Raw genomic sequence first — 16,106 nt, 5'->3', positions numbered from 1 at the left:
CCATTTGACAGAGCACTCTTTTTTTAACTGGGACAGTTGCATAACATTAATGGAGGAGTCTCTAAAATCAATGATTATGCCTGTTATGAATAGGTTAGAATCAATAGAGTGCACTGCAGGTAACCTTTCGGAGCATATAATCAGTCTAGGGCATATGCATAAGGAGTATAATGCAGCAAATTTCTCGAACTGTGCTCAAAACAAACAAGTTACTTTGAATCCAGCCACTTCAGATTCAGCCAACTCTACTGGACAAAACATACAATGTATGAAGATCTTAACCCCTTCAATGCGTCGGACGGCCCAGACCATCCGACGTCAAAGTGGGCATGTGCGGAGGACGGCCGGGGGCAGCAGGGGTTATTTTAGAAGTGCATCCCCTTAACCTGACTAGGAAGAAAGGGCCCTACTTGGACAACGGTGCAAACCATTGCCAACTAGAGACCCCCATTTCTAACAAACAACAATTTAAGCTGTAATACCACAAGTCGACTGGGTAAACCACTATTCTACAATCTTCCAATCAGGACATGAAGACTGAGTGACATCACAAGACACAATTACAACCTCGAAGATATAAATAGTTCATATACATTGAATGAGGTGATTACTGCTATGCATCAGAGTCAAATGGCCAAGGTGTGAGGCCCAGAGGAGGATCGAGTCAATATACTAAAGGACAATATTAATGTCTGGACATCAATTTTAACGAATGTTTTCAAGGCCAGGGGTTAGGGCATATTCTTCCCCACCTGGTCTGACTCTTTTATAGTGGCAATTTTTAAAAAGGGAAATCAATCCCAATATTGTTACTGGACTCCCCATTAAAAATACATGGACGAGTCACGTTACAAAAACTGGAACTCTGGGCGGATGAAAATCCAATCCTGCCTGACATATATTATGGGTTCAGAAAAGGCTATGGCAAGGCAGAGCAATGTTTAACTTAGAATTCCAGATCAGCAAATACACCAAGGCCAAAACAGTCTTCCTTTATTTAGGATTTAAGGACCTTACTAGCATGTTCAATTGTGTGACTCGTACAAAGCTTTGGAACATTATAAAATCTTTAGGGGAAGATGACACAATCATAAATCTATTAATTCTATTGTATCAGAATGCTACCAACAGGGTCCGATATGGCCCAAATGGGAAATGCTCAGAACCCAATACAGTAGAGTTAAAAAAGGCGTCATGCAAGGGTGTGATCGGCTCCCTTTTTATTTGCGGGGTGTATTAATGGTCTTGGAAAGCCTTTGATGAGAGAAGGTTTGAACCTACCATTGATTGGTTCCTGCCCTATCCCCGCTTTACTGTATGCCGACAATGCCATTCTTATGGCTAGAACAGCAAAGATTACAAAAACGCTTACATTATTTTACAAGTTTAATGTAGCAACTTCACTTGAAGGGGAATTTGAACAAATCCTTTGTTATGATTTGCTGCAAAGGCATACCAAAAATAAGCCAATTATTTAAATAAAAGATACCCATATATCGATAATGTGAACTCCTTTACATATCTAGGGATACAGTTTGATTACTTAGGAAACTGAGTTCACCTAAGACAATGAAGTCAACAGTTCTACCATATCAAAAGTCCGTCCAAGAAATCCAGGCAGAGTTTTCTTTTCATAAATTCCAATTTTACCAATATCTAAAGTAAGGCACGTGCTTCCCTCACACAAGGACTCTCTTGTTAGTGTGCCGGACTTTCAACCATCAGAAGCAAAACTCCTTAAGGGCTCTCGGACTGAGGAAGGGATTTCACAGATATACAGATCTCCGGTCATACAGTCCACATCCTCTTGAGACACCCTTTTGGGTCCACTGGGAAACCTGTCTGGGTCCTCTTGATGACCCCAACGTCTCCTATAACTTTGGTCATCCCTTCCAGACTCTGAATGATACAGTGCAACTACCTTCATATGAATTACCTCCCACCTATCACCTTGTGGCGGGTCAACAGACTGGTGATGCCACATGCTCCAGTTATCAGGCAGACGAGGCTCATTTTTTCCATGTAGTCTGGGAATGTCCTTTCATATAACAGTACTAGTGGAAAATACTTGCCTGCGTGCTGGTCAAGTGGAACCATCCCCCAGAATTGGTTTTCTGGGAATAGTTGACAACTTTAGGGGAATATGGAGAGATAGAACCTTAGTGGGTTTTTGGAGCGGTGTTTGCTAAGAGAGACGCTGCTAAACAATGGAGTTCCCTGGACACCCCCTGCCTGGTGAGTTGGAGAGCTGCAATGGACTGGTGTGCAAAACTTGAAGAAACAAAATATACCGATCCAGAGGATGCACACAGAAATATAAGAAGGTATGGGGGAAATGGTTGGACTATTATGGTATATAAAAAAAAACAGGTGATCTTTGTATGGTATCTAAAGTTATTCCTTTGTGAAAAATGTGCTCATCAAAATATAACTCAGTAGTTAAATAAAACAATGGAGCTAGTTTTTAGATTTGCAACCAAGTTAGGGATATGACCAAGCAAATGTCTTGCAGCGGTTACACAAGGTGCTAGTGTATAGGGGATATACAGAGTCCGCAATTACAAACAGTTGAGAATGCCTATATAGGACAATTACTTGCTATTCCCCAAAGTGCAGCTTCCTATACATGCCATATTAAATTAGGGCTGTTTTACTTGGGAGATCTTATACAAGTGTGCCCTGTTCAGTTGTGGCACGCAATATGATCTAAACAAGAAGCAAGTTTTATTAGAGCTCCCTTTCGGGAGTGTCTTTTACTGGATCATGCTTTTAAAAAACCTTGACTGGAGTATATTAAAAACATGTATAATCTTCTGGGTGACACTTTGAAGTGTAAAGAACCATACAAGAAACTAGATGTTTCAAAATATGATTTAAAACTGAGCAAACTTTAGCTGCAAAGAGTGAGAATTGTGAATTAAATGAAGAGTCAGTTTGTGCTCATACTTTAATTTTAGTAGGTGAAGGTTTTCAATAATATCTATATATTATTTGCCACTTGTTTGCCTTCCCAATGATGAGACAATGGCACAGACAAAGTTTATCTTGTCCCTGCAACATAAAGACATTACAAAGCACTATGCTCTCTACGTTTTTCTACGAGTTTTATAACGTTCCTAGGGCACGCATTTTTTTTTTTTTAAATTTATTTTTGGTGTTGCATTCTCATGGTGTACATTCACGATTTAACTCACTGTAGCACAGCTTCAACATTCAGCCGCCTACGATCAATAGAGCAACTTTTAAATTTTTCCCCCCCCCCAACATAAAACTTGCTACTTCAGGGGTTGCATTGTACAAACATGAACTGTAGGCCATTGTAACCAGCATCTGCATGCAGATATTCAGCAACACTATACATAGTCTCTGGCGATAGTAGTCTCTTGACCCTCAAATCCCCTGATCCCGGACTCCTGCAGCGAACCTAGGCCACCCGCTTCCCCCCTCACATCAATCCAAGTCTTCATCGTCCCCTGAGCTGTCGCCATCCTCCCCTTCGGGCAAGGGCTCACAAATGTCCCCCCTGTACGAGTTCCACTGTGACCAAATCCTGTTCCATTTACGTGGATTACGTCGCTGTTGGTATACCGCCCTCTCCGTCACCATGAGCACATCCATATTCCTGCACCATTGCGCCAGTGTCGGTGTCTCTAGTGCCCCCCAATTCTTCGCTATATCCCGCTTGGCCATCATAACTCCAATGACCACCCAGCCCTTGGCATACAACGACAGATCTGTTGGGCCCCACACATTCAAGAGACAGATTCTGGGGTCAGGCGTGAACGGGCTCTGGAGGGCCTGACTGATTGTGCGTGCGACCCGCCTCCAGTAGGCCTGTATGCTTGGGCAGGTCCATATAGTGTGGAATAGTGTACCTTCCCCCCCACATTGTCTTAGGCAATACGGGTGTTCTGCCCTGTGCATTTTATGTAGTGTGGTGCGGGTGTAGTAGACCCTATGCAGTATCTTGAGCTGGACCAGCCTGAATCGGGTGGAAATACCCGCCTCCTTGGGTGATGCCAGGGCTGCGTTCCATTCTGCCTCATCTAGGTCCCCCACCTCATCCTCCCAGTACTCCTTCAACTTCCCCAGGGGATCTGGCAGGTTGTTCATCAATTTGCGGTAAGTGAGTGAGGTTGCACTGGACTCCATGTAGTCCGTAAGCAATCGGTCCTCCAACGGAGCCGATTCCGGCAGCGCAACCCCCGGTTCCAACACTGACAAGAGTGCGTGCCTAATTTGTATGTACCTATATGTTTCTGTCACCTCCAGGTTATATTGCTCCCTCAGTGTCGCAAAGGAGAGCACGCCCTCCCTCGTCCAGAGGTCGCCCACCACGGAGATCCCAATAGTGTCCCACTGCTCAAACCCTTTCGAACTGCGCAGGCTGCCGAGTGCTTTCGTGTCCCACAGTGGCGTGAGGCCCGTGATCACTCCCTCCCATGCCAGTCGCCGTTGCGCTTTGTGCCAGATGGTCACTGTGTGTTTGGTAGGTCCCTCAAGCTTCCGCACTAGTCCTTTGTTGTAGAGTGGGGCCAGAAGGGTGGACGTGCCCAGCTGGCACCTGTCAGCCTCGTACGCCGGGTCGTCTTGCGCCGCGTGAACCCAGTGGTTGATCACCTTGAGGTGAGCGGCCCAGTAATACAGTTCGAGGTCGGGGAGGGCTATCCCTCCACTGTACCAGTCCCTGGTCAGTTTCAGTCGCGCCACCCTAGCCGGTTTGTCACCCCACAGAAGGCCGGACAGCTGTGCCGCCACGTGGCGGAAAAAGGATACGGGGACCACCGCCGGGGTGTTTTCTAGGACATAGAGGAAGCGAGGCAGTGCCATCATCTTGAAGAGCGCCGCTCTACCTAATAGTGTTAAGGGGAGATTCTTCCAGTGGCGCACGTCCGCCTTTAGCCTGTCCAACTGGGGCTTAAGATTCAGCTCCATGAAGGTCGAGTGATCCCTCGTGATCCATATCCCTAGATATTTAAAGGAGGTGTGTTCTATGATCAGTTGGCAGTCCTCAGGCAAGGCTGGAATGTCGCCCTGCACCATGAAGATGATGGACTTGGACCAGTTAAGTTTGTAGCCCGAAGCCGTACCGTGGGTTTCGCACAGTGCCAGTAGGACCGGGATGCCGTTCTTGAGGTCCATGAGATAGACGAGCATGTCATCGGCATATAGGGATACTCTATCTTCCCAATCACCTCCCCATTGTATGCCTTTCAGCAGCTGGGTGGTTCTGATAATTGTGGCTAGGGGTTCCAGCACTAGGGCGAATAGCAGTGGCGAGAGCGGACACCCTTGTCTCGTGCCCCGTGCCAGCGGAAACTCTCTTGATATGTGGCCATTTGCGGTCACTCGCGCCACTGGTTCGGCATACAGTAGTCTGACCCATGATACGAACGTCGGGCCAATACCCATATGTTCCAGGACCGCAAAGAGATAGCGCCACTCCACCATGTCAAACGCCATTTTGGCATCTAGTGACAGTACCGCCGCTGGTTCCCCCAACCGTGGTGCTCGCGCCAGTACCCCGTGCAGCCGTCTCAGGTTCAGTGCCGTACTCCGGTGCGGCATGAAGCCCGACTGATCCGGGTGTATCAGGTGTGGCAGATGAGGCAGGAGCCTGGTGGCCAACAGTTTCGCCAGGATTTTACTCTCTGCGTTGAGGAGGGAGATCGGGCGGTACGAACCGCAGTCCTCAGGGGGTTTGCCGGGTTTGGGTATCGCAACAATCGTGGCCGTGCGTTGGTCAGGAGGCAGTCTCCCCTTATTCCTACACTCTTGGAACATATCAAACAATGGAGTGGATAGCGTTTCGGACATCACTTTGTACCACTCTATCGGGACCCCGTTGGGGCCTAGCGCTTTCCCCGGGTGCAGTGCCGTTATGGCCATCTGTATTTCCTCCGCTGTCAGGTCGGAGTCAAGCTCGTCCCGTTGGTCGGGGTTGAGAGAGCGGGTCTGCACTCCCAAGAGCGAGCTTTCTGCCATCTCCCGTGTGACCTCATACTCCGGGGTGTACACGGAGTGAAAGTGGTCTGCCAGGAGCTCCACTATTCTCGCCGGACTGGTGTGTGTCTCGCCATTGGGGTCTTTCAGCTGGAGTATGGTCTTCTGACCTCCCCGCTCTTTCTCCAACCACGCCAGGAGTTTCCCTGCTTTGTCGCCTATATCGTACACCCGACTCGCAGTAGCTGACATTTGTTCCCTCACTCTGTGGCGCAGAAAGTCGGTGTGTCGTTGCTGGGCTATTCGGAGCGCGTGCTGCGTGTCCCCGTTCGGGTTCCCTTCGTGGTCCCGCGTTGCCTTGGCCAGTTGTTCCTCTAGACCCACCCGTTCCTGACGCTGCGTGCGCTTATGTTGTGCTATCACTGAGATCGCCTGCCCGCGGAGCACCGTTTTGTAGGCCTCCCACAGGACCGTAGGTGACGCCACTGATCCCACATTTTCGGTGAGGTAAGACCGCGTACTTCTTTTCAAGGCCTTGGCTATATCAGGCACCCCAAGGTATCCCGGGTAGATAGGGAAGATCCGCCTACTGGCCCGTTCCTGACTGGAGAGAGTCAGTGTTAGCGGGGAGTGGTCTGAGACCCCTCGCGGTCTAATCTGTGAGTCAGTGAAGGTGAGGGCCCCCCTCCCAACGTCAGGAAATAGTCGATCCGCGACAAGCTGTCGTGAACCGCTGAGTAGTAAGTGTAGTTCCGGTCCACTGGGTGGAGCCGCCTCCATATGTCCACTAAGCCTTGCGCTGTTATAAAGTCTTGCAATTTAGAGTGTGCCGGTGTTTGTGTGCGTATCGGGTACCTATCTAGGGAGTCATGAGCCACTGCATTAAAATCCCCGCCCAGCACAAGAGTCCCCTCTGGAAGGTCTAATATGAATTTGCCTAGTTCCGGGAAGGCGACAGCGTGCAGCGCCGGCGGGATGTATACCGACACTATGTTGAGCGGTTCTCCCTCCCATTGTCCGTGTACCGCTGCGAAGCGGCCCTGTGTGTCCGTTGCCACTGATTGAATTACAAACTTGGACGACCGGTGAATTAGTATCCCGGTGCCTCGGGACCCTCTCGTGAACTCAGAGTGTGCCACCATCCTATAGCCCCTCCTGTCTAGGGCCCTAGTGGCCGTGCCTGTGAGGTGCGTTTCTTGTAGCAGGACCAGGGCGGGACTCATTCTTTTGATACTTTGCAGGACCAGCCCTCGCTTGATTTTGTCGCCCAGGCCCCGTACGTTCCATGACATGAGGCGCAAGGTGGACGCCCCCCCTACATTAGTGTCCTCCCCCATTGCGTGCGGGTATGCGGATTGCGAAGATGTGCGTATGGAGGACCAGGAGGTCCGTGTAGCGACTCTGCATGCAGTATCGTGAAAGTGGCATGTTGTGGTTGTGCGCCCCCTTGTAGCAATTTTGACCCCTTGTAGAAACTAAGAACCATAACCCCATCCTACCCCCAACACCCCCCCTCCCTGCCCCCCTGCTCAACGGACTCAAAACTGCCCGCCCCCCCAACTCAGCAGAGTGCTTGATCCCCCCCCATAACATAGTACTTGCTCGCTGGGGTGAAGGTTTCTCCGTGGTCGGTGGCCCCCTTCCTCAGCTGCGGAGGCCCTTCCGCCCAGTGTCCAAAGCGGCCTTGTCAGTCTCTGTTCTCAGCGGTTCATCCAGTCGTCAGCAGTGAGTCACAGCCCCCCGTCCGCAGTGTCCTCATGGAGATCAGCCAAAGGGGAATGTACCTCCGTGTCTTCGTCGTTGGTGTGCGAGCCCTGCCGCGAGCCAGCATTACGGTGTTTGTTCTGCCTGTTGGAGCGACGGGGAAGGCCCGTCGGTCTCCATCCCTCCAACCAATCGTGCGCCACCTCTGGGGAATCAAAAAACCAGGTCCTGTTGTCAGCCACGACCCGAAGCTTTGCTGGGAAGATCATGGAGTATGGGATTTCCCTGGCTCTCAGTTCTTTTTTAACTTCAAAGAAGGTCCTCCTCCTCCGTGCCACCTCGGCCGTGTAGTCAGGAAAGAATGCGAGTGTCGCATTCTGGATTTTAATGGGAGGCGAGTTCCTTGCCGCCTGCAGGATGGCATCTCGATCCCTGAAATTGAAGAGTCTCGCTATTATTGGTCTGGGGTTAGTGCCAGTTTTATGGCGTCCTCCTGGCACCCGGTGCGCCCTTTCCACTGTGAAGAAGGCCGAGAGTCCTTTGGGCTTCAAAGTTTCTTTGATCAGGTTCTCGACATACAGATCCATCGCCCTCGTGTCTTCCGATTCTGGCACACCTATTATACGTATGTTATTTCGTCTTGAGCGCCCTTCCTGGTCATCAAGCTTTTCGCGCAGTTCCCTGTTTTCTTTAGAGATGCGTTCCATGCTGATCTGTAGTTCAGACACGTCTTCGACCAAGGATTTGGTCACCACTTCCATGTTGTTCACCTTTTCCGTCATTTTATGAAAGTCCGCCCTTATGAGCGTAATCTCGGCTGAGATCGACCCCACCGTGGCTTGTACCTGCGTGAGGGCTCGCATCACATCGTCTATTGTCGCCTTCTTGCCCCCGGGCCCGTCGGTCGTTTTACTTGATTGTGATTTGGCCTCCTGCGAGGGAGAGCCGGGCTTCTCATATGCGAACCGGTCCAGGCGTGACTGTGCCGCCACGCTTTTAGGTCCTTTGCCTGCCATGTCGTCGTCGCCTGGGCCGACTTGTTGCCGTGTAGTCGTCGCACTCCTAGTTCCACAGGGGCTGCGCCTCACCGACCTCCTCGGATAGTCAATAGGGGCTGATCCGGGGTCCGTTCAGTGCGTAGGTGTGGGGTGCAGCCTTCGAGGGACTGTCTATGCACTGCGTTCCGTAAAGGCGTCCAGCCGGACCGGATTTTCCTTGTGGGGGGGGGAGAAGCCACCCGCAGGGTCTCGGGCTGTTGTGCGGGGTATGCAGCTAATCTGTGTGGCCCTGCGGGAACAACCACTGCCCACTTTGAGTGCCCCCTTCTCTTTGCGGCCGTCGGGCCCCTGCTCGGGATCTCTGGTATTGATGTGGGGCCCCGTGCCGGCGCCTGCCAGTCCTCGCCGGGGAACGGACGGGCGCCCCGTGCGAATGTGCTGCCGGACTCAGGCCTCAAGCCGGGCGTGGGTGACCTCTAGGTTCTCTGCGGCGTCTGTGTTCGCTGCCGCTCAAGGCTCCCTTGGGGAGTTGCTGCGTGGTACCGTGAGTCAGCGCGGACCCCGCCGGCCAAGATGGCGGTCGCCGGCCCGGGTCCGGCCTCTCCGTGTGTCTCCCTTCGTCCACGCCGGGCGTCTGCGATCTCTCTGCCCTCACCTCCAGTGCGCCTCCCGCCAGACCCCTCCTGCTCGCGATGTCCGGCGACGGCGGCTGGGTGCTCCGGTCAATCTGCCACCGCCGCACTCCGCTGCTGGGCACTTCCGGTGTTTCTGCGCCCGAGACGGGCCACTTCCTCCCGGCCTGCCACGCACTGTAGTCCCCGGTCCGGACGCTGTGCACAGGCCCCTCCTGGGCACTGCCAGAACCGCACTTCCCGACCTCGGATCGAGGTCCCGCTTGCACGGTTTGTCGCCGCTTGGTCCTAGGCTTCCGTGCCTTCCCGCTTGGGAAGTTACAGGAACGGATGGATGTACGGATTGATCCAGGGAGCCACCTCAGTCACGGAGCTCTCCTTCTAGGCTGCCGCCATTGTCGGCTGCTAGCCACGCCCCCTAGGGCACGCATTTTAAAACCTTTATTACAGACTTTTAATCGCTGTAAACCAGCCCCTATTATCCTTCAGTACCTGGATTCAATGTAATGTTGCATTGGGGTTATGAATCATGTCTTTGAGGGAATGAGAATAAGAAAAACACTGTCATTTAGAGAAGGACTCTAATTAATAGACAGTTACTTATATATGACCATGGGGGAATTTGTCCCTTTCTATCTCTTAATAGATGGCACTGTCCTAATCCTACGCTTAAAGACTTTGATAGAAAAGCAGACATTTGAGGTGAGCAAATTTAGAGTGTTGTTGGTGTTGAGTGTGTTTTATACTTTGTAGAGCGCTGCGTGTCACACGTGCTGTGCTCAAGGGTATCCAGCATATACATACATGGATGGGCAGCAGCATAGTTGCTCAGGTGGCCCTGCCAATGCTGTGCCTTAGAAACCAGAGCTGAGATTATAGACTGCAAAATAGTTATTTCCCAGGACTGTTTGTTTCTGTCCAGTCTGACACACAATTGTAAGATCAATTGGCTGTGGTGGCATGGCAAGTCCAGCAGCAACTGGTCCCTGGAACTACTGCCAGCTCCGCAGCAAACAAGCACTCAGCACTCTGATATTTCACTGTGACAAAAGAGATTACCTAGAGTGAAGTTCTCCATGCAGCTCGAAAGATTATCCAGCACCTGTCTGTGCACGGAACGCTCTATATTTTGTAATTCTTCTCGAAGGCAGCTTGTGAAAGTGTAACGAGCTTCTGTGCTAAAGTGCTGGTGAATGCTATCCAAAGAGCTATAGCACAAAACAGAAAAACAGAGAAAAGTTAAAACACAAATCAGAGAACGAAATGTTACATGTTAACAAGTGGTGCCATCAACTTCTGTCAAACACAACACAGATTGGCCTTGAAAACACACATGGCCTTTTACCGAATTGCTTTCAAAAGAAAGATGCGGTATTTGATACATGAATATTTATGACATAGAATATAGATTTTGCAGCAATGCATGCACATTATGAAAGTTTCACCTTCAGAAATTAGCACTGGGTATTTCTTAGTGTCCACCTGCCCAACGGAAAATTGAACAAGCATTGGCAATGCCAATAGGTCGAGCTTATAAATGCACTATGAAGCCAGACCTAAAAATACATGTACGTTAATGACTACCTTCTCCCCTCTGTGCTACTGGTAGAGAAAAACGCCATATATTATCCAGTTACCTAAGAAACTTTGCTAGCATTACCATGATGTGTGGGTGCCCCTGAATGTTTAACCTTGGGCAGCTGGATAAACAAAATGATCACAGCTGTGAGCAGGGCACGCACTTTTTTGTGGAAGGGCATAACTTCTGCCCAATCATGTACACTTGGCTCCCAACATAGGCAGAGCCAAAGTCCCTCTGCTGGTGATTCTCACATAATTGTCTGGCGACAGCTGGGCTGGAATACAAGACCATTAAAAGGGATAATTAGCGCGTAGGAAACCCTTTAGAAAGTCTGCTCAGTTGGACTAATATGTTCAAAGCCAAGTTGCATCTCCTCATCTCAATATTACAAATAGATAAATACAAAGTAAAACATACTTTAGAAGGGGAAATATGATACAAAAAAGAGAGCATAGTTTAAGCTAACATGAAACTTCACATAATTAGGAGCAGCTTTTCTTGCATGTGTTTACAACAGTGCAAAATGTAGCTGAAGGTTAGCTTTGAAATTATGTAGTACAAGTTAATGTCTTGGTTTGTTTTATGGATGCAAAAAGTATAAATGAACACTATTTTAATTTAGATTTACTCAGAATATTAACATTTAACTATAGGCTCTAACAGTTTTCCTGGACACTGTACCAGCATCAAAACCTTTTTCAGTGGCCCTTTCTCCCTGTACACTATGTTAAATATTCCCCCACTGTACTGTATTATCATCAAAAGCATTATTTCCCCGCCACTATGCTGCCTCAATATCTCAACACTGCATAGAGATCTACTCAATGTTTCTCAGAAAATGGCGGAGAAGGATTTCCCAACTCATCAGACATCAAAGGCCTGCCTGCTATGACCTGGTGTATGTATGCCTGTGACTGAGTGATCTTGGACCCGCGTAATCTTGCTCGGGTTAAGAAGAGTGGTTGAAACCCAGTGCGTACACAGGAAACAGAAAACTGAATTCACATGTGACAAACAGCAGGTACTTTTGGTTACTCTTGTGAAAGCTGCAATGAAACTGCTGCTCCAGCTGCAGTGCCTGAGATCTGTGTGTGTTTTTAGGTTTTTTTCAAACCGGTAGGACAATCCTGGCTGTGCCAGACACATTTACTGCGCTGCAGACCAGGAAACCAGGGCTGGGCACCTGATTGATAATAAGGCACCAGGCACTACTAATCCACCCTCTATTATGACTGTTGCAACTACTTTTACCACTACTATTATTGGTCCTACAACTGCTTCTAGTACTATTAGTCTTGAGACTGCTCAAATATTACACATCCTACTAAAAGTTAGAAGCACTAATAGACCCTCCAATACAGTTGCTATTACTGGTACCACTAGTACTCCTAATGTTGAAACTACTGCAAGACATACCACTACTACTGCTGCCTATAGTGCCAACGCTGGGATTACTACTACTGACACAATACTTTTACTGGTGCCAATTAGTACTGGTACTTTTAGCAGAAGGAGCTGTAATATTACTAGGTAGAGCAAAGGTACTACTGGTGTAGAGGTACGAACTAGAGGAACCAGTAGTAGTATCAGTAGTAGCACTAGAGCCAACACAATACATGTCCTATTAAGAGTAGGTTCAGCACCAGTGCTAATAACACGACTGCCACTAATGGCAACCAGAGCCTAGGAGGTATCAGACAGCGCCATGAGGCCATCCTAATGGCACACTGTGCACTATAAAATACAAATAACTAAGCATCACTACTAGCAGTGGGACTGGATAGCCTGGTAGCAACATTATTAGAACCAGTAGCAATGGCACTAGTGCCACCAGCTATAGTTTCAATAGGACAGTAGTGGTACCTATAACAATGGGATTTGCACCGGGCAACGTCTGTGGTGAGAGAGGCACGATTGTCAGGTACACATTTAGGATGCTTGGTCAACTGGAAGGCAAGGCCTTTAAATACATATGTGAGGAAACTGGGTATTCTAATCTTGGGGGAAGGCGAAATGTTTCCCAGGAATGCCAACTTATTGGAGGTAAATTTAAGAAAAATCAACCTTTTCATTTGCACCTTTACTGCAGCCATAGATGGGCAGACAGCATTTCCTTTCCTCCTTTGGGGGTGGGCGGTGGAGGAGGGGGAGCATTGCTCTCCACCGCTAACCCTCAAAATGGAGCAGAGGCACAGGAATTCTGCAGGCCCGCCAACAATGTAGCCTAAATACATTCAGCTAGATGTGATTAAAACTTTTAAATTAGAAAAAGAGCCGCAAAGAACACACCAGAAACTACGCACAAAATTCACCAGTCGATACAGGGACACTTTTAGTATAGGTCTGATCTATTGGCTGTGGCAATGTTTGGAGTATGTTCAAATACATTTTAGAGTGCATTTCTACAATTTAGTCTTGTACTGCTTCCGGAGTCTGGTGTTATTTGTGGTTTCGGTGCTCTGTTCTGCTTGTGTTTCATAATGGAAGATCTCTCTCGCCAATGTATGGGGTAGTTATATGGACCTCCCTTTTAGGTGCACTAAAGGTGTTCATCTAATGGTATCTGATTGTGAGCAATAATTACGACATTATAGGCGAGTGAACCTATGGGCATGTCTATCCTTGCATTACACCCTGAACTGGTCCTATTGCAATATGATAAAACAGCCTCTAGCGTGAGAGGAAGGGGGAGTTGCAGGAAATAGGATGTCACCAGAGGTAGTCATGTGTGCTTCAAGAAATTTTGCAGAGCTGTAGGTACTAGGAGTGGGCAAGATGGATGGCATAGTAGGTATTCAGACAGTTCATCCATGACCTAATTCTGGTGGTATGTGTGATATGGTGCATGGAATGTGTCTGTTCTGCACTGCTTCTGCCAATCCTTGCCAATCCTTGCTCTACCAGTTTTGAGACTGAGGCTACCAAATGACTCCTTACCAACAATTATAAGCATTTCTGTTCTGGGTTTTTCTTTAACAACTTAATGCATTCTGGGAGTTACAGCCCTATTTCATTTCATTTGACCCAACTAAACCAAGGTACATGAAAGCAATGACTTGCAGAAGAAAAAGTCATACATGCACCATTACATTCTTGGTTACCTAGAATAATCTGGTAACCTTAATCTTGATATCTAAGGGTAAAATAGTCTGGTACTACACATGCTGTACATACTCGGTCTCTGCACATGCTGAACATGTATCTTTGTGAGGAATTATTCCTTTATCACTGCCTATGCCTTAATAAGTGCACAAGTGTAAACAACTTGATAAGAACTGTAAGGAACTAGAAACATTGATACTTAGGTCTATGATGAGCAAAATCATTCTGAGAGATGCTTTTTCCCCATTAGAATAGTAAAGACAAACAAGGAAAAGTATAACATGAAATCGGAGTGACATTAATTTCCAATGTTCACTTATGTGCAGTAATGGAATTATGGAGTACCATATTTTAAAAATATTTCATGTACAACCACCAATCACTTCCATTTTTAACAATCACAAACGTGCCATGAAGAGATATGCTAGGCCGTGTTGTGAGTTAACTTCATTTCACAGGTACACCACTTTTCTGGTACTTGGCATTGCTAACAAATGTGTACATTTTGGGAGATGAGGTCTTAGTTCAGTTTAAATGATGTATCTCTTCAAGAGGACAAATTATTCTTTTAGTAGGATCTACCAGTACATGTTTTGCTCTAGCATGTATGATTCTAAGCTTTTTCAAGGCTGTAAGGGGAAAATACATAAGAAAGCTTATTCGAGTGTTACTATAATACAGGGGTCTCCACGCTTTTCAATACGAGGGTCACTACGTACATTTTTACAAATATTTGTGGGCTGAAAAATATCAGTTTTATAAATGAACAAATAAAATTTAAAGGAATGAATAGGGTTTACTTGAATCTTTTTTGTTATCAGCATGATGTGATTCATAACAAAAAATAAATGTGACATTTACAAAGAAAACAAAAGAGAAATGTAACAATTACAAAGAAAATGTCGTGCATAAACTGAGAAATTATATAAAATGAGTAAACATGTCAAACATTGGTAAACGCTCCGACAAAATAATCAATTGCTTAACAGTAGATATGAAAAGCAGGCTATCCATTTTTTTATTAATTTTAAATATCAGAGAAGATTCAATAGGCTCTGCTGTCACAGGCTGCAAAAGGAATTGGATTTAGATTTCCCTTTGATCATCAGAATCCAAATCTTTGGGAAAGAATGAAGAAATTACATTTAGCTTATTAATGCTAAAGTTGTGGTGAGCCAGATAAAATCTTGTAGAGGGCCGTGGGTCATAATTTGGAGACCCCTGATATAATACAAACAGAATGCCTGCCTAGGTTCCTTTCTGCAAAAGGCCTCCTCTATGGTTCAGTCTTGGAATCATTATGATAAAATATTCAGCCCTGTTCTACAGTTTTTGGGACTAACTAAAAACTATAGTGTACCTTTAACGTACACCCACCAATAACTTTACTACATTTTTGAAAGATGGGATTCACCGAAAAATGACAGCCCCTGATTTTGTCAAACCACAAACTGCAATAATTTGGCAAATACAAATCCACCTAGGCTGTAAAGGAGGAGTTTTCTTTAAGGTGAAAAATACAGTTCAAAATTGCCTTAGACGAGTGTACTGTTGTGAAATAGCTGAAACTGCATAATGGCAACATTTCTATTAGGAAATTTAAATAATTAGAATATATTTAAAATATACCTGGATAACACCTTCTTCAATGGGTTCTTTGAATCAACTGAGAAATACATCATTGTTAAAACCTCCAGACAATTCTGAATCATGGCAAGGCAGACGGAGGATTGGTGCAGCTCCTCCAGTAAAGGTGCAACCTAGAGGCAAAAAGCAGCAAAGGGTTATAAGCACATTTATTTGCAAGTACATTTAGGGCCGGAAGTAAAAAGTCTAGAAATAGCGAATTCCAAATAGCGATTCCATCCAAATCTCTATTTGGAAATCCCAAGTATGAAATGTTTTGCGACAGACAATCAATTGCTGGTTTTGGCGCACTTTGAAATTCTATGTTGGTGGACTTGAAACTTGCATGTCGAAATCTGAAAAAACCTACGTTGATATCGAATATGGAAGTGACACTGAAGCTGTCTGGGAACGTAATGCATAGAATTGAGGTGGAACTAATTCATGAGCTACTATTAAACAAATGGCAAATGTTTATTGTGGAATGTGAGGGAGATAAGTGACACAAGGTATACAAAT

General features: G+C 46.9%; 1 protein-coding gene across 1 annotated transcript in view; it reads right to left on the bottom strand.

Annotated features, from left to right (window-relative positions):
* THADA (THADA armadillo repeat containing) overlaps nt 1-16,106 on the bottom strand; it is a 1,588,234-nt gene that overhangs the window by 1,493,102 nt on the left and 79,026 nt on the right. Inside the window, exons 5-6 of the mRNA XM_086927803.1 lie at nt 15,591-15,721; nt 10,337-10,485 (exon numbers count right to left, since the gene is read on the bottom strand). Of these exons, the coding sequence (XP_086783929.1) occupies nt 10,337-10,485; nt 15,591-15,721 (280 nt within the window). The remainder of the gene's footprint in view (nt 1-10,336; nt 10,486-15,590; nt 15,722-16,106) is intronic.

The sequence above is a fragment of the Lissotriton vulgaris genome, chromosome 6 (genome assembly GCF_964263255.1).
Source record: "Lissotriton vulgaris chromosome 6, aLisVul1.2, whole genome shotgun sequence".
Taxonomy (NCBI): Eukaryota; Metazoa; Chordata; class Amphibia; order Caudata; family Salamandridae; genus Lissotriton; species Lissotriton vulgaris.
The sequence above is the reverse complement of the archived record's forward strand: the minus strand, read 5'-3'. Positions and strand labels throughout refer to the sequence as shown.